General features: G+C 54.4%; 1 protein-coding gene across 14 annotated transcripts in view; it reads right to left on the bottom strand.

Moving 5' to 3' along the window:
• Positions 1-747: 747 nt before the first annotated feature.
• The window catches only part of PTPRU (protein tyrosine phosphatase receptor type U), a 93,919-nt gene continuing 71,755 nt past the window's right edge, over positions 748-22,911 (bottom strand). For 2 of the 14 annotated variants that reach the window (XM_035308455.3, XM_035308446.3), the window contains 13 exons: positions 21,016-21,033; positions 16,975-17,011; positions 16,217-16,314; positions 16,010-16,126; positions 15,152-15,306; positions 11,923-12,112; positions 11,277-11,426; positions 9,542-9,715; positions 6,701-6,841; positions 4,079-4,204; positions 3,788-3,945; positions 2,199-2,334; positions 748-1,939 (listed from right to left, as the gene is read on the bottom strand). In XM_035308455.3, coding sequence (XP_035164346.2) covers positions 1,877-1,939; positions 2,199-2,334; positions 3,788-3,945; positions 4,079-4,204; positions 6,701-6,841; positions 9,542-9,715; positions 11,277-11,426; positions 11,923-12,112; positions 15,152-15,306; positions 16,010-16,126; positions 16,217-16,314; positions 16,975-17,011; positions 21,016-21,033 — 1,563 coding nt within the window. In that variant the 3' untranslated portion in view covers positions 748-1,876. The remainder of the gene's footprint in view (positions 1,940-2,198; positions 2,335-3,787; positions 3,946-4,078; positions 4,205-6,700; positions 6,842-9,541; positions 9,716-11,276; positions 11,427-11,922; positions 12,113-15,151; positions 15,307-16,009; positions 16,127-16,216; positions 16,315-16,974; positions 17,012-21,015; positions 21,034-22,911) is intronic. The other 12 variants (XM_035308447.3, XM_035308451.3, XM_035308443.3 and 9 more) reach the window with 7 other exon arrangements.

The following is a 22,911-nucleotide window of genomic DNA, read 5'->3' as shown; positions in this document are numbered from 1 at the left end:
CATGGAGTCAGCCTTCATATGAAGAAACTGAGGCCCAGAAACAGGAATTGTCTTGTCCAAGGTCAGGCGGCAAGTCTGTGACAGAGCCAGGAGTGACCCAGGTCCCTACCAGCCAGCCAGCGCCTCCTCCCTCCCACCCCACAAGGAGGCCAGGGCTGGGAATGGGCTGGGCTGGGGCAGTGGGACGGTCATCCCCAACAGGGCTGTGTCTCCTCTGCCCCCATCTCTGCCATGTTTGTAAAGAGCCCTTTCAGCACACCTGGCACTGCATAAGGCACTTAATCATGACTTCATCTGATCCTAACAGGACTGTCCCTACTTTACAGATGACAAAGTGGGCCCCAGAGACGGCACTAACTCACCCAGGGGCTCGCAGCTGCTGTGGCCCATCTGCCTGACACCAAAGCCTGAGCCTCCCTTGCTGCCCCAGAAAGAGCTGAACCTTATCCGGGGCCCCCAGTGGGGTGAGAAGCAGCTCTGTGGTCCTCGGGGTTCTTGAGATGATGCCCCCTACCTGAGGAACTGCTTCAGAGGCCTGGGTGGAGGCAGCAATGGCTAGGGTCCCTGGGAACTGACTCTGAAAGTGGAAGGACCCTGAGTGATGTGCTAGTCTACACTCCCAGCATTTTACGAATGGAAAAACCAGGACCAGATCAGAACCCGGGCTTCTCCAGGGCCCTCCCTGAAGGCTGGGGTCAGGCGAGCAGGCCCCTTCAGGCTGGTGAGACACACACTGGGCCACTCAGAGGCATTCAGAGAGCAGGTTTATTTACAAAGCGCTTTACAAACATGAGCATATGCCTCCCCACAGCCCCCTGCGAGGTAGGTCAGTAGTCATATCTACAGTTTACAGATGGGGAAATTGAGGCACGGAATGGGGGTGTGGCCTGCCCCATTTTAAAGAGACCTTCCCACCCACCCATCCAAAAATAACAAAAGAAACAAAAAAGCACTGATCCTCCTTCATCCTCTCAACTCCAGGTGGTCTGACCAGCCCCGCTCTGACACTGCCCCTCCCCACAATGGCAGCCTGACCAGGAGCCACAGGGACGTCAACCCCAGGGGTTGTTGAGCCTTGAAGATTGTCACTGGCCCAAGCTGAGCAGGACAGGCCAGTGAGACCTGAAGATGAAAGGAAGAGGGGGGTGAGGTGACTTCATTCTGCAACACTGGGTCAGGCAGGGAAGAAGCCCCTGTGGGGCACAGTAGGAATGGGCAGATCCTGGTTCAGGGAAGCTCAGAGCATGTCAGGGAAGCAGAAGTGCGGAGGGATGGTGAGCAAAGTACCCCAGGGGCTGCAGGGGGCAGTGGGGAGGAGGGCACAGCAGTTCCCCAGAGAAGACAGTCAGTGTGCCCTGCTGGCTATTCAGAACAGGACCTTCCCCAGGACCTTCAGGGGCTGAGCCAGATGGAATCCTAGATGCCAAGCCCAAGCACACCCTCTACCCACATGCAGAGGGGGCAGGCTAAGTGGGGACCCTGGCCTGGGATGCTATCTGCTGGGCCTCACTCATCCCTGCCAAAGGCCAGGATGGAGCCAAGGGGCACGGCCTGAGTCCCCCAGAGCCAGCCGTCCTGAGCCCTTGTCATTCTGCCAGGCAGCACCAGGCCTCTCAGCACAGGCCTGCAGGACCCTGTGGAGATGGGGCTGGGCTGCAGACTTGCTAAGCTCCTCCTTGGCCCACAACCTGCCCATGGAACAAAGAGAAAGGCCCTGCCCACAGTGGAAAGGGCAGCAAGATGGCCCCGCATCCACTCCAGTGCTTGCCCCATGGGGGTGCAGTTGGGCAGGGCAGGAGGCACTGGTCTTTCTTGCCAGTCCAGGATGGTGGGTCTGGCCCTGAGTGTGCAGTGGGTGTCCCAGGCTAGGGCCCCGCTATCTTGACTCCAGTCCCTCCAGGTATTCCAGGGCCACATCGTAGCAAAAGTGGTACTGATCCTGAGGAGAGGAAGAGAGGGAGGGAGTCATGAGCCTGACCCCAACTCCAGTATTGTCAGGGGAGGAGAACGAGGAGCGAAAGGGCAAGCATGAGCCCAGGCCCACCCTTGGGGGGAAGGGGAAATGGGGGTCTGTTTGAGGACAACAGGACTAGAACCAAGGCCCAATGGTGGGGCCCAGATATGGAAGTGTGGGTGCCAAGGTGCATGGCATGGACCAGGAAGGTGAAAGCGGCTGAGCACGGGACAAAGCCTCTCACCATAGTCTCCACCATATTGGGTTTGTAGTTCCGGAGCGTTTTGGCAGCAAAGAAAACATCCACCAGGTTGTGGCAGCGGATCATCTCCAGGACCGTGGCGCAGGCGCAGAAGGTGCCGCTGCGTCCTCCCCCGTTTCTAAGAGTTGCAAAAAAGGGGCATACATATGAATGGATGGATGGATAGAAAAAGTCACATGTGTGCATGCAAGAACAATGCATGTTGGGGCGGCTCAGTAGCCAAAGGTGAGCGGCGGGGCCTTGGAACCTGAAGGTAAGGAAAGGGCCAGGGAACCAAGAGGGAGGGGCAAATAGCCTAGAGGAGAGGGGCGGAGCTAGAGAATCAAGAAGGGTGGGGCAGAGAGCCCAGAGGTGAGGGGCGGAGTTAGAGACCACAGAAAGGAGGAGCCACAGACCCTAAGGGGGAGGGGTGGGGCTAGAAAACTCAGAAAGGAGGGGCCAATGAGTGAGTCCAGAGGCGAGGGGCGGGGCTAGGAAACAGAGAGGGCCAAAGAGCCCTAGATGAGTCCGGCAGAGCTAGGGAACTCAGAAAAGCAGGGCAAAGGACCCAGAGGTGGAGGTGGAGCTAGGGGACCCAGAGGAAGGCGGAGGGCCCGGAGGTGAGCGGCAGGGCCAGTAGGTTAAGCAGGATCAGAGGCTAGGATATATCAGAAGACATGTTCTCAAGGCGAAACACTACAGATTCTGAAAGGAGGCCAGACACAATCCAAGATAAACACATGGAGAGACAAAGGCAGTGGGACAAAGAAGGGCGGGGGAGCAGCAAGTGTGTACCCAGAGAGCAAGGTGGAACAGGAACGCTGAGAAGACCAGTCAACACCTCGCAACGCGGGCACACAGGCACAAATGCACCCCCACCCCAAGTCAAGCCCACAGCCTCCCACAGAGCCCCATCCCTCCGTGCCTTTCCCTCCTTCACTAAAGACGTGTGGGATGCCTCCTGGGGGATGGCAGACTGATAAGGCCCTCGCCCCCTACTCAGAGGTCTTTCCCACCAGAACCAAAATCCCTGGGGCCAGACCCAGACTGACTCAGCTCCCAGCAGCTTCCAGTAGGCCCAGCCTACCACTCGAGAGGCTAAGGGTTGAAAGGATGAAAAAGTGAAGAGCAAAGGAGTGACTGTACCAGGACATGAGTGAATACATGAATTTATGAATGGGGTATACATATGAATGGATGGATGGGTGGATGGATGGATGGATGGATGGAAAAAGTCACATGTGTGCATGCATGAATAAAGACTGGAAGTCTGTTGGCATAAAAAGTGTGCCTCAATCTCATGGGGTAAAAAATTCTGACAAAGGACTCTCTTGAATTAAATTGGCAAAGTCAGACATCACACAGAGGATACTGGGAGTTGTTCAGGGCTGAGTCCATACTCTGGAAACTGACTGGATTCCTCCAGGGCCAGCCTTAGCTGGTTGGGCAGCATCCAGGCCACAGCCATCTGAGAGCCCATGGGTGTCAGTGTCAGCTTTGCAGTCTAGCCAAAGCTGGCACCCTTTTAGACTGGGCCTCTGCCTCTGGCTCCCTGACCCCTCCACCTACCCTCCCACAGGGCAGGTACTTACAGGCAGTGCACAATGGTGCGCCCATCCCCACTCTCTGCCTGCCACTTGTCCACCTCGGCCAGCAAGTGCAGGAAGGCCTTCTTGGAGTCAGGCGTGTCCCGGTATGCAGACCAGCGGAGGAACTGGAAGTGCCGCACCAGCAGGTGCCCCTCCTGCAGCTGGGGACAGGGGCAGCCAGCCAGGGGGACATGAGCACCAGGGTCACAGGGGCCCCTGATGACCTGGAGGGTCATTAAAAGCTGCCCCAGACACCACCCAGGGTCTTCCCCTGGGGCTCCTCAGACCACTCACCCGAGAGATGTTCTGCACCCGGAAGACTCGGGCCACCAAGTCTTCATCTGCTGTGCCCGACATAAACTCCACCTCCATGAGGCCATACTGCTGCCGGCCTGGCTCCGGCCAGTACTGCAGGCACGGCTGGGCATGCGCACAGAGATGTGAGAGCTGAGTAGAGCCTGGCCGGGGCTCAGCCCACAGCCATGCCCACCCCCAGGGCTCCACACTTGCCCTGTGGCTCCCACATACCCTGGCCCACCCAGACTCCACTCCAGACTCACCTTCAGCAGCCCCCCAATCCCCACCAATCACCCACAGACTGCCAGGCCCACCTGCTCCAATGTATTCTGTACTGACATGTTCAGATCAGCCAAGGTGAGCCCTTCACAAACAGTGCACTGATGCCTACTGCTATGCAGCTAGAAAGCTACATCTTAACCGGTTCACACACCCCTGCGTGAGGCTGCCTGCTTCCAGTATTAGGCCTGGAACACTCCCACCCACCCCAGAACCTCCCCACAGCCTTCTCTCTCACTGCCTCTGCCCTTCAGCACCAGCTCACAGAGGTGCAGTGTCCTTGGTGCTCAACACAGCTCAGTATTCCCACTTCTGCCCCAGGACCCCTCCCTGGAGTCAGGGTCCTAAATACAACCACCTCCCAGACTCTGGACAGTGGAGGGACAGAGGAGATGCAGCCCCCCGACCACACACACACACACACACACACACACACACACACACACACACACACGTCCTCCAGGCTAAGTAGCCTGAGCCTCAGTTTCTAGTCTCAGCTCTGCCTGGAGCCCAGGAAAGACTCTTCTTTTCTCTTGGCCCCAGTTTCCCCATCTGTAAAATGACCCCCAACCTATTCCAAAAAGACACCATGCTCATCAATCCCCTCTAACCACAGCCCACGATGGGCAGACAGCACCTTCCTCATTTTGCCTCATGTCCTGGCAACCCCGTGCATTCAGAACTCTACACATGCTGCTCCCTCTCCATGGCTCTCTTCCTCCACCTCCTCACTTAGTTAACTCTGCCCTTCCCACACATCTCAGCTCTGATACTACCTCCTCCAGGAAGCCATCCCTGATACATGATCCCCTGGGCTTCTCTGTCCCTGTGCCAGCTCTATGATAGCCCTTTTTCGTCTGTGCTGTCACTGTCAGTTTTTCTACCTGCTTCCTCCTGGACCATGAGATCTGGGAGGCGCCGTGTCTCTTCTCCCTCTGTGTCCTCCCTGCCCACTGCAGGGAGAAGTTCACGGGCAAAGTTGGTTGAGCAGATGAGCGAATCGGTGTCCAGTGAATGATGTCTGTGTGAGCCTCCCTCTGGGCCTCTCCCCTCTATATTCCTGCTGCACCCAGGGGCTGAGGCCGGTTACCCTGCAGTCCTGGGTCATTTTCACGGAGTGCCTGACTCATAAAGAGCTCAGTTACCGAAATCTTCTCAGGAGGCCATTAAGAAGCTGTTGTACTCATTTTACAGCAAACCTTCCTGGTCCCCTGGGCCCAGCAGAAAGCTGGGGTGGGAAGGGGTCCACGTGGTCAAGCAGGGCTGCAAGACTGGGTGTCTGCACTTCTTGAGAGCTCCAAAGGGAAATGGGGGAGACAGAGGGGCTGACACCAGGCTGAGGTCACTGAACCGGTGTCTGAGCCAACCTCAGACGCAGCTGTCACCCTCATCATCTTTGTCCCTGCCATGTAACACATGCCTACTGCACACCAGACAGAGCAGTGCCACGCATCCTATGCACACCTCACCTGGTCCTCACAGTAACCCCAAAAGAACGGGTCCTGTGATGACCCCCATTTTACAGAGAAGGAAAGTGAAACTCAGAGAGGTCAACTTACCCTAGATTAAACAGTCAGAGAGTAGGAGGTGGGAATTGTACTCTACCTTGGAGGCCCCGGTGATGGGCACTTCAGTGGAGTGACTAAAAGAGCAGGAGCTCTGGAAAGAGGCAGCCGAGGCTGGAGCGCAGCTCTGCCCCTCCCCAGCTATGTGGCCCTGGAGAAGACCCTGCACCTCTTTGGGTCTGAATTTTCTGACTGAAGCCTTCACTCCAAGGTCATCATCGATTCTAAAATAAGACCATGAGTGCAGAATAGTCCCTGGCTTAGCAGGGGGCCAGTAAAGAGCGACTGTGGCCAGATGGCTCATGCCTATAATCCCAGTATTTCGGGAGGCCGAGGTGGGAGAATGACTTGAGGCCAAGTGTTCGAGACCAGCCCGGGCAACATGGTAAACCTCTACTAAAATAAAAATTAAAAAGTTAGCCAGGCGTGGTGATGCAGCCTGTAGCCCCAGCTACTCCAGAGGCTGAAGTAGGATGGCTTGAGCCCAGGAGGTCGAGGCTGCACACCTGTGAGCTGTGAGCGTGCCACTGCACTCCAGCCTGGGCAAAAGAGCAAGACCTTGTCTCAAAAAAAGAAAAAGAGCAACTAGTGGTCTCCCATCTGATGCCCTTGTTGGACAGATGAGGAAACTGAGGCTCTAGGAAGGTGTAGGACTCATCACACAGCAAACAGATGGCAGAGCTAGGACCTAACTCTTGACTTTAGGGACCATGCCCTTGAACACAGAGGATCCAGGCAGCAGGCAGCCCCTCAGCCCGGCCAGCGGAGCCCTCACCCAGGCGGAGTTGGACTGGTTCAGCTGGTTGAGCATGACGATGGAGGTGCAGCCGTAGTCGTAGACCAGCCGCCAGAAGTCGGGCGTGGTGCTCTGCAGTGGGTGCAGGGTCACGATGAAGGCCGCGCTTCGCGTATAGCTCTGCAGAAAAACCGGGACTCAGCGGGGCCCTGTCCCCGACCCCTGGCATGAGCTGAGCCTCTGCTCCAGGCAGACTTCCCACCCTGCCCACCCTGAATTGGACAGTTGTGCCCCATAGGACCAGGCTGCCTCCAGTGGCCCACTTCTGATGTTGGCAGGCACATGGAGGCCTGGGTTGACAGGCTGGGCCCAGGCCTCTGGGGACCAAGCCCATGACCCCCCAGAACTGAACAGCAAAAGCTTCCAAAGGTGTGGCGAGGGGAGCTTGGGCACGAGGCTGAGCTCAAGGCAGACACTGGCCAAGCTTTCTCCCCGCCTCCGCACCTCAGCATCTGCTATTTTGGCTGCCTAGGCCAAATTTCCCAATGTCTATATGGCTCTCTCCCTCACTTCTTTCTGGCCTTTGCTTGTCACCTCCTCAAAGAAGCCCTCCTCTACCACCTACCACCTCATAAAAAATTGTTCCCACACAGGTAAATCCACATTAAACACTTCTGCCTGGCTGTTTTTGTAGAAATTGTTCCCAGTGATGACATTTCATTGTATATTTATTTCCTGACTATCCCACTCCACCTCCTAAAAGCAAAGTTCAGGAGAGCAGAGCTTCCAGGATATGGTCTCTGCCCAGAACCCTGGAGGGGCTCAATACATAATCTGAATAAATCTCTAGATCCCTTCCAACTCCATAAATTAAGAATCTGGGGCCCCAACCCAGGCTCCCCAGGCAGTGACAGGCCCCGACGCTGCTCCCTGCTCCCTCGTCCTGCCAGGGAGGCCTACCAGGCCTCCTCCCATCAGCGCTCTGGCCCAGAGGCTCCCCTGGCGGCCTGCCCTGCTCCACCCTGTGCTGTGCCCCCTCCCTTTCCTGAGCTCTTCTCCTGATCCCCACCCTCCTCCTGACCTAGGGCTGGCACAGGCTAGGTCTTTGTCTGGCTTCTTCTGGCCTTGACCCTGGCTTGGGCCCTGACCAAATCTTGATCTGCCCTTTGTAATCCTGTAAGGTGCAGTGCAGAGAAACAAGGAGCGCCCCCTAGTCCCCCAGCAGTCCCTCTCAGGGACTCTCTGAATGCTCATGATTGACAGCTCAAGGCCAGGCCCAGCCAGACTCCAAAACTCAGGCCTGGGTGCCACGAGTTCAGGGCCTGCCTGAGAAATGGGGCCTCCTGGCTCCTGAGCCAAAAGGACCCACATGACTGGGGTCAGGCCTCAGAGGCATCAAGGACCTCAGGAGGGGGCAGGGCCGTCCCAGAACTTCCCCACGTGACAGCCCACCCATCAGGGTCAGGAAGCCCCAGCTCAGGACCCTCAGACAGTTTCCCTTCGAGGCCCCCAGTTACAGACGGGCACGCTAAGGCCAAGGAGGAGGCTGGGAGGGAGGGCACAGCTTCCTTAGTTCAAAGATCTTCCCGGTACTGCATGCCACCCCTCCAGGACCCCTGACCCCCAAGCAGGGCAGAAATCCCCAGGTGAGCATGTGGACACTCACATTCCAGCCACCAAGCTGAGGGACCATGACTGACAGGCATCCTCGCATCTCTCTCATTAGTGGCTAGGGCTGCTCCTCCTCTCCTCTTCAGCTGATACCAGGAAGCCCCCAGGAGGTCACCCTCTTTACAGAAACCCCACTGTCTCCTGCACTGTCCTGCCAAGGGGTTCCTGGCCAGGCATCAGGCCATAAAAGGCCCATCTCCCTCTTGCCCACTGTGGGAGAAACTTCCCCATCGGCATCCCTCATTTCTGCATGAAGAGATGTGCAGCAGTAACACAGCTGGTCCTGGCCTACCCTTCACTCACCCCTCCCAGGAGCGAGGCTGCTTGGCTCCACTCCTTCCTCTTTTTCCAGGCCAGCCTACCCTCAGAAAGCATGCACTCAGCGGCTCCTCCTCCCTGCCAGTAAAGGCCAGTCCCTGATGGGGAGGGAAGGCCCGCGGTTGTACAGCTATATCGGGGAGGGGCAAAGCAGCAGCCCACCCATTGGCCACATATCTCCAACTCCATCTGCAGTTTTATCTGTAACATCTGATCTCCACCCATGGGTCTCCTGCGTCTACATCTGAACTGGTTCCAGTGTGGGAAAGGAATAGGGATAATAATCCATGACCCTTCCCTCAGACAGCAGCAACTCGCCATTTATCAGGGGCCTAAAATACCAGCACCCATCCCCTGCACTGCTTGCAACACTCAGTAAAGGAGGCAGAGTCTCTGAGCTGGGAGCAGGGAAGGAGACTTCTAAATAGCTCCTGAGCCCTCAGAGGGCCCACGCCCACCCAGGGAAGAATGGGGCCAGAGATCACAGTCCTGGGCCTGGTCCTGGAGGAGACTGCAGCTCATTCTCCCCAGGACAAGCTCCCCTGGCTCCAGACATCAGGTCTCAAGTTCCATCCTCAAAGCCTCAAGATCTCCCCAGCCAAACCCCTGAATCACTCATCCTATCCCAGGCTCTGCTGGGTCTGATCCTGGAGACAGCCCTGCCTGAACTCCACAAGCCAGACCCCACTCAGGCAGAGTGGGGGGGGCACTGACTTGAATGCCCTGAATGGAAGATCCCTAGGGGTAGAAGGGTCACACATGGGCCTGTTCCCCAGAAAGGGCAGAGGGTCCCCCAACCAGAGCCCTCAGCTCTGTTCCCTTGGCCCCTGGACCTTCCGTGATGCTGCCGGGAGGGAGAGCCCTAGAGCCCACCCCAGCCCAAGCTCTCACATCAGTCAGGGCCGCATTAATGTAATTGTTAGGGTCCCCGTCAGTGGAGATGAGGAAGGGCAGGCAGCGGTCGGGCGGCAGGACGTCCATGCTGCGGTTCTTGTCACGGTTCCGGGGCAGCAGGGCGATGCTGCACTCCTCCACGTCCAGCGGCGGGGTGACCGAGTTCAGCGTCTATAGGGAGTGAGAGTGAGGACAAAGTTACATCCAGGGCTTGCTGGGCCTCCTCACCTCCCTGTGAAGGAGGCTGGGTTGAGATACTAACCCCATTTTATGAAGAAATTGAAGTCCAGAGGGAAGGAGACAGGGCAGGGACCCAGACTCCCCATCTCTAGGCTATGGAGGGCCTGGACAGAGACCAGAGTCTACCTCCTTGCCACCCACATAACCTCCGACAAGCTACTGCATCTCTCAGCCTCAGTTTCCTCAACTGCAAGATAGGGAAGTAATATGCCTACTTCACAAGGCTGCTGGCCGAAGTGAGATCATGACAAGCACTGGGCTGAGCTGGGCACACACGGGCAGAGTGAGGATCTTCACTAGCTGATCAGCGCCTTCACTGAGGTAACCCTGAAACCCCACGCCCTCAACAAAGCAGACTCCAGACACCTGGAGATGGGGGTCACCTTCCTTGGTCATGGTCCTGACTGAACAGAATGAAGTCATAAGCAGCGGGCACTGAATCACGCCCGTATCTCTGGAGCATCTCCTCCGCCCAGTGCCTTCACACCTCACGCATCCAGACCCAGGGGCTCTATTTCTTTCTCTTGTTCTTGGAGAAAACTCACAGGGAACTGCAGTCTCTCATGATCCCCAAAGCCTAACACCCTCCTCCGGGAATCACAGGCTGCACCTCCTGTGAGATCACCCTCTGCTGGCTCAGAAATGCTGGGTCCCCAGCATGTGCCATCCTGCTGAGCCGTTGCAGGAACCCTGGAGTGGAGAGGATTTCTGAGCTCTCTGCCCACCCAATGACCACTCTCAGTCTTCTCTGGAGAACCAGTCTTTTCCCATCTCAGCTGTGTAATATGGTGAGGCTGCTCCTGCCCCAGAGCCAGGGGCAATCAGCGAGCTCCATCTCTCTGGCCTGTGACTGGTCCAGGGATAGGAACCTGAGAGTCTGATCTAGGACTTTTCGGGGGATGCTGGGAACAGCAATTTCCTTTCTCCAAAGTCACCAGACAATAGAGATGATGGGAGCCCAGCACTGCCGGGGGCCAGGCTCAGGCCTGAAAATGAAGCCAAAAACAGGAAAGCAGAACCCAGGCAGAGAGAAACCATGTTGGCATCATCATCTGAGCCTCGGATCCAGCCACAATTGAAGCTGCACCATCCTCAGACTTTTCAATTACAAGAGCTGGGTTTTTATCACCATGACCCAAAGAATCCAAATGAATATGAACACTCCAAGGGACACATCAGCTCCTTTTCTTCTCTGAGTAACAAACTGACGCTCAGAGAGTACAGGGGCTTGTTCAAGGATAATACCGTCTTAACTAGGTCAGCCAGGATTTGAACCTGGGTTTATCTGACTTCAAAGCCTGGGCTCTTTACTGCTTTGACGCACCCCCTCTCCCACTATCCCAAAGTCCTCCTAGTAGCTCAGCTCTGTCTCTCCAGCTGTGGTCTCAGGCTGGGCCTGCTTCTTGACCCTCAATGACTCCTGTAGTATTCAAGACCTCCCCCCCAACAAATACACACACACACCCCCTATACACACACACTTATCCCCCACCTGGAACTCCTCCCGCAGTTGGGAGGAATTGCTCTGAGGATCAATGCGGATCATCTCCTTGTAAGTGGCCTTGAACTCACTGACAGGGATGGTGGTCTCCCCACACAGGCAGGCCTCCAGGATTGCATCGTGAATGAAGATGTACTGCTCCTGGAACAGGAGGCGAGAATATGAGGCCAAGGAGGGGCATAGAAGCTGCAAATCTATGGTGATGGGGCTAAAGCAAGCTCAAGGCTGAGGCAGGGTGCTCCGAGGTGGAGGCCAACCGTGTGTTACTACAGGCTGGACCAAACCTACATGAAACCACCTCCATGGACATGTGCCTTTATCTCCTATTGCATCCCTAGCCCCTATTACAAACCTGTGAGGTGCTCTGAGAGGCAGGGGCAGCCACGGTCACACATCCAGTAAGCATGCAATATGCAATCCCAGGGACGTCAGCTACAGGACCCGTGGTCTGACCCCACCTAACCGAACACAGGGGAGCTGTCCAGGATGACCCTAAGCGGATGGCAGCTGAAGGTCAGGAATGATCTGATGGAAGGGAAGAGCCTCAGGACACCCTTTGGACAGGCCCCGCCAGCTCAGGGCTCCTTCATGAGAAACTCCATGAAGTAATGGTGGGGACAGGGCCAAATCCCCGCACCTCAGTCTGGATCATGTTGACGCGCCGGGAGCAGAGGGTCTTCACACAGTTGTAAATGTCCACGACGCCCTCACACTCTGCCATGTCCAGCATTACATCCAGGACAATGTAGCAACCTGTGCGGCCGGTGCCCGCGCTGGAGAGAGAGCAGCCCCGGGCCACGTCAGAGCCTTGGGGAGGAAGCCCAGGACTAAGGAGAAGAAGAGAGAAGGGCACTAGCCATGTCTACACCATACAGGGGACAGAGACACAGAGATGACCGCCCCTCCCCCAGCAAGGAGCCAGGGCACAGGCTGCTGGTGAAATGTGCTAGAGGACAGAGATGGGATGGGCCTCGGAGAAGCAGAGGAGGAGAAATGGTCAGGAGAATGCAGAGGTGATGCTGGCTCAACCTAGCAACTTAGATTAGGGGAGAACAGGAATGATGAGGCACCGAGCTTATCCAGGAATGTTCTTTCCACCTGGAAACCATCGAATCTCCTACACATCTTCCAAAGGCCCACACACACACACACACACACACCCATTCGCAGACCCACTGAAGAATCCCTAACCCTTTTAGGATGATGTCATCATTTTGGGTTCCCAAAGCAATGTGGGCAGGATTTTACTAAAACACTCCTCCCCGCCAGGCACAGCGGCTCACACCTGTAATCCCAGCACTCTGGGAGGCCAAAGTAGGTAGATCACTTGAGGTCAGGAGTTCGAAACCAAGCTGGTCAACATGGTAAAACCTTGTCTCTACCAAAAAATACAAAAATTAGCTAGGTGTGGTGGCGCATGCCTGTAGTCCCAGCTACTCAGGAGGCTGAGGCAGGATAATCACTTGAACCCAGGAGGGGGAGGCTGCAGTGAGCCAAGATCACACCGCTGCACTCCAGCCTGAGTGACAGAACAAGATCCTGTCTCAAAAAAAAAAAATTAATTAATTAAACACTCCTTCTGCTACATGGTCATTGTTTATGTGGCTGTCTCCCCAACTTGACTGGGGGCACATCAAAATCCTTGTCCTCACACAAGGTTGTGCAGAGCTGAGGGGGAAGGAGAGCAGACAAAGATAACACCAAGATTTGAGGTTTGACAATGGTGGCATCCACGTGCTGGCAAGGACATAGAGCAACTGAATAGCCCATATATACCACTGGTGGGACTTAACTTAGCACAACCCCCTTGGAAAACTGTTCAGCAATATCTCCTAAAGCTGAACGTTCACACAGATAGCAGTTCTACTCCTACGTACATACCACACAGAAATAAATATATTTCTTGGCCAAAAGACATACGATCGAATATCCTTAGCAGCATTACTCATAATAGCTCAAGACTGGAAACAACCCAAATGCCTATCAAGGCAGAATGGACAAATACACTGTCATTTATTCACTCGATGCAATATGATCCGCTGCGGATGAGCCTTACAAGCCTAAGGCTGAGGGAAACAAGACAGACAGCAAAGAGCACATGCTGTCCAATTCTATTTATACCAAGTCCAAAAACATGGGAAACTAACTGCGGTTTAGAAGTCAGGAGCGATTTCTCTAAGAGTGGGGATGGGGGAATTCAAACCAGAAATGGCCTCCAGGGGACTTCTGGGAACCATTCAAGTTCTGTTTACTTCTTTCCTTAAATGTTTTAATACATGCTGACCAACATGGTAAAACCCGGTATCTACTAAAAAAAAAATACAAATATTAGCTGGTGGTGGTGCGTGCCTGTAGTCCCAGCTACTCAGGAGGCTGAGGCAGAAGAATCGCTTGAACCCGGGAGGCAAGATCGTGCCACTGCACTCCAACCTGGCAACAGAGCAAACTAGCTCTCAAAAAAAAATTTTTTTAGAGGCAGAGTCTCGCTCTGTTGCCCACACTGAAGTACAGTGTTATGATCCAGTTTACTGTAACCTGGAACTCTCACCCTCAAACAAACCTCCTGCCTCAGCCTCACAGGTAGCTGGGCCTACAGGCTTGTGCCACCATGCCCCACTAATATTTTTTATTTTTGTAGAGATGAGGTCTCACTCTGTTGTCCAGGCTGGTCTCGAACTGCTGGCCTCAAATGATCCTCCCACCTTGGCTTCCCAAAATGCTGAGATTACAGGCGTGAGCCACTATGCCCAGCCAATGTTCTGTTTCTTAATCTGAGCTCAGTTTATGAAAATTCATAAACATATTTCTGCACTTTGCTTTAAGTGTATTATAGATCAATAGATCAATAAAGTTTTGATTTTAAAAGATGGCATCTTAAAGAGGCCTAAAGAAATCAAAGAGAAGCTGGTTTAGGTGGCAGAGCAGGGAGAACGACTCTGCCATGCAGCATTTGGGGAGCTGGTAAGAACACAGTAGAGGAACCACGATGAGACACAGAGGCCATGGATAAAACCACCAAGGTTGGAGTTTCGGCTCTCCAGGAGGAGACAGAGGGCAGGCCAGGACAGGTGCTGGGTCCCCACTTAAGAAGCAAGAGGGCTGGGCGCAGTGGCTCAAGCCTATAATCCCAGCACTTTGGGAGGCCGAGGCGGGTGGATCACGAGGTCAACAGATCAAGGCCATTCTGGTCAACATAGTAAAACCCCGTCTCTACTAAAAATACAAAAAATTAGCTGGGCACGGTGGCGTGTGCCTGTAATCCCAGCTACTCAGGAGGCTGAGGCAGGAGAATTGCCTGAACCCAGGAGGCGGAGGTTGCAGTGAGCCGAGATCACGCCATTGCACTCCAGCCTGGGTGAAAAGAGTGAAACTCCATCTCAAAAAAAAGAAGCAAGAGAAAGATGTGGAGCCAGGGAGGAGGCAGAGAGAGGAAGGGCAGCTGGGGTCACAGGAGCCAGTGAGGATCTGCAGAAGATGTGAAGACTAGGGGATGAGCGAGGCCCACTGGGTTTGGTGGAGGGAAGCGAAGTCCTTCCCAGCCCCAGGCCAGGCCTAGCACGCAGTAGGCGTGCAATGAAAGCTTGCTTCATGAAAGCAGGCAGAACTCAATCACGCCTGGTGCCTCACCAGACCCCAGGCCCCCTTCCTATCTCCAGTGCCTCCTCAGCACCTGGATCAAGGGGCTTTACAGGTCTTGGGGGGTACATGAGGTGCAAGCCTCAGAGCCAAAGCTCAAAGGGGATAGGGCCTTTGGGGGATGATCCCTCTCTAAGCAGGAGAGCCCAGGCCTGCTCCCCACTACAGATCCTGAACCAACCTCCCAGGGAGAAGGGCCCCTCTTTCCTTGGGATCCCCAGTGCTCCCACCTGCAGTGGATGACAACAGGCCCAGCATCAGGTGGGGTGGAGGCCTTCACACGCCGGATAAAAGCCAGCAGCCCTGTGGCGTGGTAGGGGACGCCATGTTCTGGCCACGCTGTGAAATGGAACTGGCGGACCTCATGCCGGGCAGAATAGCCTCTCTGGGGAGACAATGGGAGTAACAGTCAGAGTCACTGGCAGCATCTATTAGACACTTGCTGTGTGCCAGGCACAGCTCATCCTAATGATCGACGTATTGATGAAGTAGGTATTAATGTCCTATGGTACAAACGAGAAAACTAAGGTTCAAAGAGGAGAAACCACTTTCCCAAGGTTAAAGAAACAGACAATGGTCTGCCTGATGCCTAAACCTGGGCTACGAAATACTCACCTCTGCCACCAGGCTGTTGTGTAAAAACTATCTTTCCTCTGAGGACTTTACAGAGCAGATCAGATGGGATCGGGGACAGGACTCACGGGCCAGCCACTGACTATGCGGCCTCTCCTGCCTGGCATAAACCCTCTGAACCTCACTTTTCTTCTCAGGGCTAGTGGTAAATACCTAATTCCACAGAGCTTTCCAGGACTGAAACAATACGTGTAACAGGCTCAGCACAGAGTGGGAGCCAGCACCCGCAGATACTATCATCCCCATCATTGTTTCGGCTTCCTCTTATGGGGACCAGAGAAGGCAGTTACCTTCCAGCCCTTCCACAGTGCTCCCAGCAAACAGTGACCAAGTAGCTTCCTTGCTGGGATGGGCAGTGGCGCGCTCCTCACCCTCCTGTTCCCAGGGCTGGGGGAAGTGGGAGTGGGCTCTAATCCCCGCCCAGGCACCCTTTGCCGGGCGGCAGGGAGACTCACCCGCTCCAGGGCAAAAGTGCGCACGACATACTCAGCCAGGGTCTCCGTCTTCACCAGCGTGATCTTGATGTCCCCATAGGTGTCTGAGTCCTCTGGCCAATACCGTGAGCACTTCACCTGGAGGCCCCACCAGATGGGACTCAGTGGGCTCTTCACTGCCCACCTTGGCCTGCTGTGTGCCCCAGCTTGCCCCACAGCCCAGCTTACCCTGCCCACCTCGACCAGCTTGGTGATCATGACGATGCTGGAACAGTGCTCCTGCCACACCATGCGCCAGAAGTCATAGACCATCTCGGGCTTCGGCCCTGGGGGTGCAGAGGGTGCCTGTCCCTGAGACAAGGTCTCCACCCCGGGCCAGCACATCTAGCACCGTCCAACACCATGGCCCAGGCCAGGAGGCCTCCTGAGCGCCAACGGGGACTTCATGCCACCCACAACGCCCAGCTTGCAGCTGACACACAACTGTAGGGCCCTGAGGTGATGTCCCATCAGGAGAGGGCCTGGCTAAAGAGCCCGGTCATCCTGAATGGGATCCAGGAGGAGGGCCAGACGCTTGGGCAATGGCATAAGTGTCCAGGACGAATGGACAGATGGACAGTCACAGAAAGAAATGCAACCAAAAGAACCCAGGCCGCCACCAGACCGAGAGGCCCAACCCACACCATGAGGTCTGAGCCCAGCTGGCTCTTCTGCATGCACCACTTTGGAGTCAGGCAGGTGGACCAGGAACTGCAGGTGGACTGAGCATATCAGAGACTCACAGACACAAAGAGGGCATAAAGACAGTCGGCCAGATTCCAAGACACCCAGCAGAATAGGAAGCAGACAAACAGGGAGCCAGAACGTGGCGGGGGACATTCAGGAAGCCAAGCGGATCAGCAGGGGAGGCAGAAAGGCAGGCTGAGGGCATTCCAGTACGCCAGGCGGCACACAGGAAGGTGCATGTGGGCAGACGTGCCAGATACCTTGAGTGGCTATGAAGTGGTTTGACCTGTGGTAACCCTAGAACAGGAGGAGAGGATGAGGTTAGACCCCAGGGAGCAGCCCTCACTCCCTCACACTCCTCTATCCCCTGCTCCCAGCAGCAGACCCCCCACCCCACCAGGGAACTGATCCCCTCACATCCCTAGGACATCCTAACCAGGGTGGCCTTGCCCCCCTAGTCTCCAAGAAGGTGGAGAAGTGCAGCTGGGGCAGCAGAGTCATGGGCTGAATCCAACCTGGCTGCAACCCCAAGGAGGACATGATTCCTTTGTGGGCCTAGAGGGACCCCCGCCCCTGAAGTGGAGAGAGGCATCTGCTTTCAGCCAGGCTGCTGCTAGGAGAGAGTCCGAGATGGCCCTACCCTGTTCCCAGGGTTCCAGAAGCTCTAATGAACCCAGCTCCCAAATGTGGGGTAACCAGAGCCTGTCAGTTATCCTAGCCCCACTTGGGATAACCAGAAAGGACAGTACCTGCCCCCCAACTACTCAGTCACTCAGGGTGTGGAGGGCCCAGATGAGGGCTTCAGGATGGAAGTGTATGGGCACAGGCATTGCTCACAGCCCTTAGATAACATTTTAAATCTTTAACATCAGTAATAATGGCCCTGCTATGGTCACATACTGTGCTAAGCACTTTCCCTGTATCATCTCCCACGAGAGAGGCCAAGAGCTACTTCACCCTCCATCCCCAGAGCTCCCAAGCTGAGGAGAGAAACCCACTGCCCCCATAAGCCACCCCAGGGCCACAGCACCCAGGAGGTCCTGCCACAAGGCCTCATCTTTCTGAGAACAAGAATTGACCAGATACCCAGGGCACCAACACAGGCATTGCAGAAAGGGGAATCAGTACTACAGGGCTGGCGTCCAGAAAACTAGCCCAGCCCGCTACCTCAAGCTGACACTCTCCACACGGCTCCCAGCAACTCTGCCAGTCCCATGAACTTCCCAGACCCGAGGAGCCCAGGGGTCAGACTGCCAAGGTTCAAATCTCAGCTCTACCTCTCACTAGTTGTGTGCCTTTGAGCAAAAGCCCCTTCATTTCTCTATGCCTCCATTTTCATGTCTATAAAATGGAGCCATTACAGCATTTACCTCTGAGGGCTGTTGTGAGGAGCAAATAAAGTAATATGCTAAATGTCTGCCGCTGTGTCCAGCACAAAATGAGTGCTTAATCAGTAAGAGCCACTATTATTACTACTACTACTACGACTGTTTTAAAGCTGAAACAGTCTCCTTGAAGATACAAATGGATCAAGTGGACCAAATGGAAGTCAAGAACTGCTGGGGCCGAGACTGACTCTGAAGATCTGAGTCTCGGAGTTGAATGGCCCTGGGTCTCTGCCGAGCGGTCGCTGTGCAACTGAGCGCTGAGAGGGGCTTCTCAGTCTTTCTTGAGCACATACATCTCTGGGGATCTTCTAAAAAGGCAGATTCAGATTCAAAGGTCTGAGGTGGGGGCTGCACTTATGAATCACCAGCTCCCACGTGGTGTCCATCTTGCTGGCCCCCTCTCAGTCTTTCTAAGCCTTGTTCTCCTCTGCAATATGAGGATGAGAGCAAGACAAACACTCAGAGATTCTGCTGGATACCTGCTCACTGTTCCCATGAAAACCAAAGTGACTCATGGTGAAAAGCCCTCCAGCGACTCTAAGGCCTCTCCACTGGAACTTCTCCAGGTCTAGCCCAATTCCCTCCTGCTGTCGCTCCAAGTCACTGTCTCCACTGCAGCCTGGACCTCCAGAGCTCAAGCAGTCCTCCCATCTCAGCCTTGCAAGTAGCTGGGACTATACGCACAGGCCACCACACCCAACTAATATTTTTTTCTCTTTTGTAGAAATGAGGGTCTCACTATGTTACCCAGGCTGGTCTAACTCCTGGGCTCAAGCAATCCTCCTGCCTCAGCCTCCCAAAGTACTGAATTACAGGCATGAGCGGCTGCCAACAAACATATTTTTTAAAGGAAAAAGGAGACAAAATGGAAAAGCACCCGCAAAATAGCAAATAATCACATCAGTCATTACATATTATGAAAATAGTATATACAAATTAAAAATCCCAGGCGGGCGCAATAGCTCACGCCTATAATCCCAGCACTTTGGGACGCCGAGGCAGACGGATCACAAAGTCAAGAGATCAAGACAATCCTGGTCAACATGGTGAAACCCCGTCTCTAATAAAAATACAAAAATTAGCCAGGCGTGGTGGCACACATCTATAGACCCAGCTACTCAGGAGGCTGAGGCAGGAAAATTGCTTGAACCCAGAGGCAAAGGTTGCGGTGAGCCGAGATTGCACCACTGCACTCCAGCCTGCTCACTGTTCCCACGAAAATGACCAAAACATAGTCAAAACTCCAGTGACAGAGTGGGACTCCATCTCAAATAGTAAAAATTAAAATTAAAAATAAAAATAAATAGAAATCCCAGCCTAGGCAACATAGTGAGACCCCCCCCATCTCTGTTTCTCTCTCTCTCTCTCTCTCTCTCTCTCTCAATCTCTCTCTCTCTTTTTTTTTTTTTTTTTGATACAGGGACTGGCTCTGTTGCTCAGTCTGGAGTGCAGTGGCATGACCTCAGCTCACTGCAACTTCCACCTCCTGGGCTTAAGTGATCCTCCCACTTCAGCCTCCCCAGTAGCTGAGACTACAGGCATGAGCCACCATGCCCAGTTAAGTTTTACATTTTTTTGTAGAGACAGTCTCACTATGCTGCCCACACTGGTCTCAAACTCCTGGACTAAAGCAATCTGCCTGCCTTGGCCTCCAAAGTGCTGGAAAGACCCCCATCTCTTTAAAAAAAAAGCGGGGGGAAAAATTAGCTGGGTATGGCAGCACATGCCTGTAGTCCCAGCTACTCAGGAGGCTGAGGAGGGAGGATCGCTTGTGTGTAGGAGTTCATGGCTGGAGTGAGCCATGATCGCACCCCTGCACTCCAGCCTGGGTAACAGAGCAAGACCCTGTCTCAAAAAAAAAAAAGAAAAAGAAAAAAGAAATCAATCCAGAGAATAGCTCAATGAATTGGGGTCGTTTTTTTAATTTTAAAAAACTAAAAGATGGTCAGGATCAGTGGCTCATGCCTGTAATCCCAGCACTTTGGGAGGCCAAGGCGGGTGGATCACCTGAGGTCAGAAGTTTGAGAATGGCCTAACATGGTGAACCCCGTCTCTACAAAATACAAAAATTAGCCAGGCATGGTAGCACATGCCGGTAATCCCAGCTACTCGGGAGGCTGAGGCAGGACAACCACTTGAACCCAGGAGGCGGAGGCTGCAGTGAGCCGAGATCATGCCACTGTGCTCTAGCCTGGGCAACAAGAGGAAAACTCAGTCTCAAAGGAAAACAAAAAAGGCTAAAAGATGGCATAATTTTAAAAAACAGAACATCCAAACTGCTCCCACCAAAAAACATTCAAATTAATGCTAAATTGAGGGTAAAACAGTTGGGGCTGAGTTTCAGTCAAACTGATCTTGAAGGTATTTGAACCCCAGGGAAAGTAGTTTTAGGGGGCTGACCTAGGGCTGTCCAAGATCTTGACCCTTAAGCAGCAGAAATAGGGCCCTCCAAGGCAACTTCCCCTGTACCCCCCGAAGGGTCCTATAGAAGGTGCAGCTATGGAGGACTCATTGGAAATGGTGGAGCCAGGGAAGGAGGATGACAGACAGTGGTGACCAGTGAAGAATGGGGCAGGAGAAGCACCCCCAACAGGACGGGAGGGAACTGCTTACAATAGGAACACTCTTGAATCTTCAGCCCTGGGAGGCCCCTGGCCAGGCTCTGAAATGGACGGTTGGTGCTGGGCACACAAGTAGAAAGGAAGGACAGAGACAGAGAGAGAAAGACAGCCAGAGACTATAAGACAGTCTGAGATACAGCCAGTCAGACAGACAGGAGGAAGAGGAAGAGAAGGAGGAGGAGGAGGAGAAGGAGGTAGTGGAGGAGGAGGAGGAGGAGGAGGAGGAGGAGGAGGAGGAGGAGGAGGAGGAGGAGGAGGAGGAGGAGGAGGAGGAGGGGAGAGAGATACTTACTTCTCGGTTTATCCGAATCTTAATGATTCCAGTGAGGGAACAGTACAAAGCAAAAGAGACAGATATTAGGCCAGAGGCAGATGGAAGTGGACGGAGCCCAGGAGTGGCCAGAATGGGTGATGTGAGCAGGGCAGGCAGAGCAGAGACGGGCAGGCCAAGCCGGGCTGAGCCACAGAGTGGGGAGTGGCGTATCCCTGCCAGGGCCCAAGAGAAGTCAACTGGGACCTTGACAAGACTAAGGAGAGGCCCATTGTCACCAAAGCTGCCCATGTCTGTAAGGCTAGGCCTGGCCCTGACTCCAGCCAAGGGACAGGATGGGTGGGGGAGGCAGCAAGGGATTCTGGGAAACATGGCGTGGCACATCTGGCCCCAGGAGGAGGAGAAAAAGAGGGAGAATAGAGGCCAACTCCAGAGGCCCTGACTACCTCAGTTCCAGACCTGCACCTTGCTCCACCTGACCCCCAGACCTTTGCTTAGGCAGCTCCCCACCCAGGACACCCTTCCCTCTCCTCTCCAGCCACCTAGAGCCAGCTCCAGCCCTGCTTCCTCCACGAAGCCCTTTATAGCAGCCCTGGCTCTGCCACTAGCCTGCTGTGTAACACTCAAGCTGTGTGACCTCTCTTCTGGCCTGCGCTTCCTCATCTAATCTGAAGTTGTTGTTATTATTTTTTTTTTTTAGACGAAGTCTCACTCTGTCGCCCAGGCTGGAGTGCAGTGGCCCAATCACTGCTCACTGCAACCTCCGCCTCCCGGGTTCAAGCGATTCTTCCACCTCAGCCTCCCGAGTAGCTGGGATTACAGGCACGTGCCATCACACCTAGTTAATTTTTGTATTTTTAGTAGAGACACGGTTTCACCATGTTGGCCAGGCTGTTCTTAAACTCCAGACATCATAATCTACCCGCCTCGGCCTCCCAAAGCACTGGGGTTACAGGCGTGAGCCACTATACCCAGCCAGCTAACTGAAGTCATTTTGATTTGTAGATGTGTCTGTCTCACCCACTTGAATGGATACATTCAAGGAAAGCAGAGGCCATGACTGTCTTGTTCACATCTCTACCCCTGGTGCCCAGCGCAATGTGTGGCACAAAGAAAGTGCTCAAAATATATTTCGTACATGATTAAATGATGCTCTCCCAAACTTGGGTTGCTGTAGGGACTGGAGACCCTGTCCTGTCTCACCCCTCCTCCACACCCAGGGAGTAGACTCATCACCTCTCCTTGACGCCCAAGCCTAGGCCTCCTGGCTGCCTGCGCTATCTCTGCCCGTACCCCCCGCCCACCATCCAAGTCCTGCTGCTGCTGCAGGCGGCAGGACAGCCTCACAGTTAGTAGCAAAGGCTTTCGAGACACGGACAGGCTGAGATTTGAGTCCTTTCTTTACCACTCACTAGCTGTGCAACCTGGGACAAGTAGCTTCGAGTCTCTGAGCCCCGGTTTCCTCACCTGTAAAGTGAAGTCATGGTGCTAACTGCCTCGGAGGGTGGGTGGAGGGAGTACAGAAAAGGACATCTTGGGTATAAAGTGCTTAGCACAGTGCTTGGCACCCAGTACGTGCTGGATAAATGTGCGTTGTTATTCTTATCGGACCACTCTGATCATGGTCAAAACACTTTAATGACTCCCCGGTGCCCCTAGGAAAAATTCCCCACTCCTGAGCCTGCCATTTGCAGCCTTCACAATCCAGCCCTTGCCTACCTCTTCAGCCTCACGGTGCACGGTGAGAATCCCGCCCTCCATGCCTCCCGCCTTCCTCACCTCTCGGCCTGGCTGCCTGCCTCTTCCCTTCACTCTGCTTCCCTAAAGCACCTCATCTCTCAGGCCAACTCCAGCCTACAGGAAGCCTTCCAGAAGCTGCAGCCCACTGTCCTCCCTCCTCTGAGCTCCCTGGCACTG

Source organism: Callithrix jacchus, chromosome 7 (genome assembly GCF_049354715.1).
Source record: "Callithrix jacchus isolate 240 chromosome 7, calJac240_pri, whole genome shotgun sequence".
Classification (NCBI taxonomy): Eukaryota; Metazoa; Chordata; class Mammalia; order Primates; family Cebidae; genus Callithrix; species Callithrix jacchus.
Note: the sequence above shows the minus strand (reverse complement) of the source record. Positions and strands in the feature narration are given on the sequence as shown.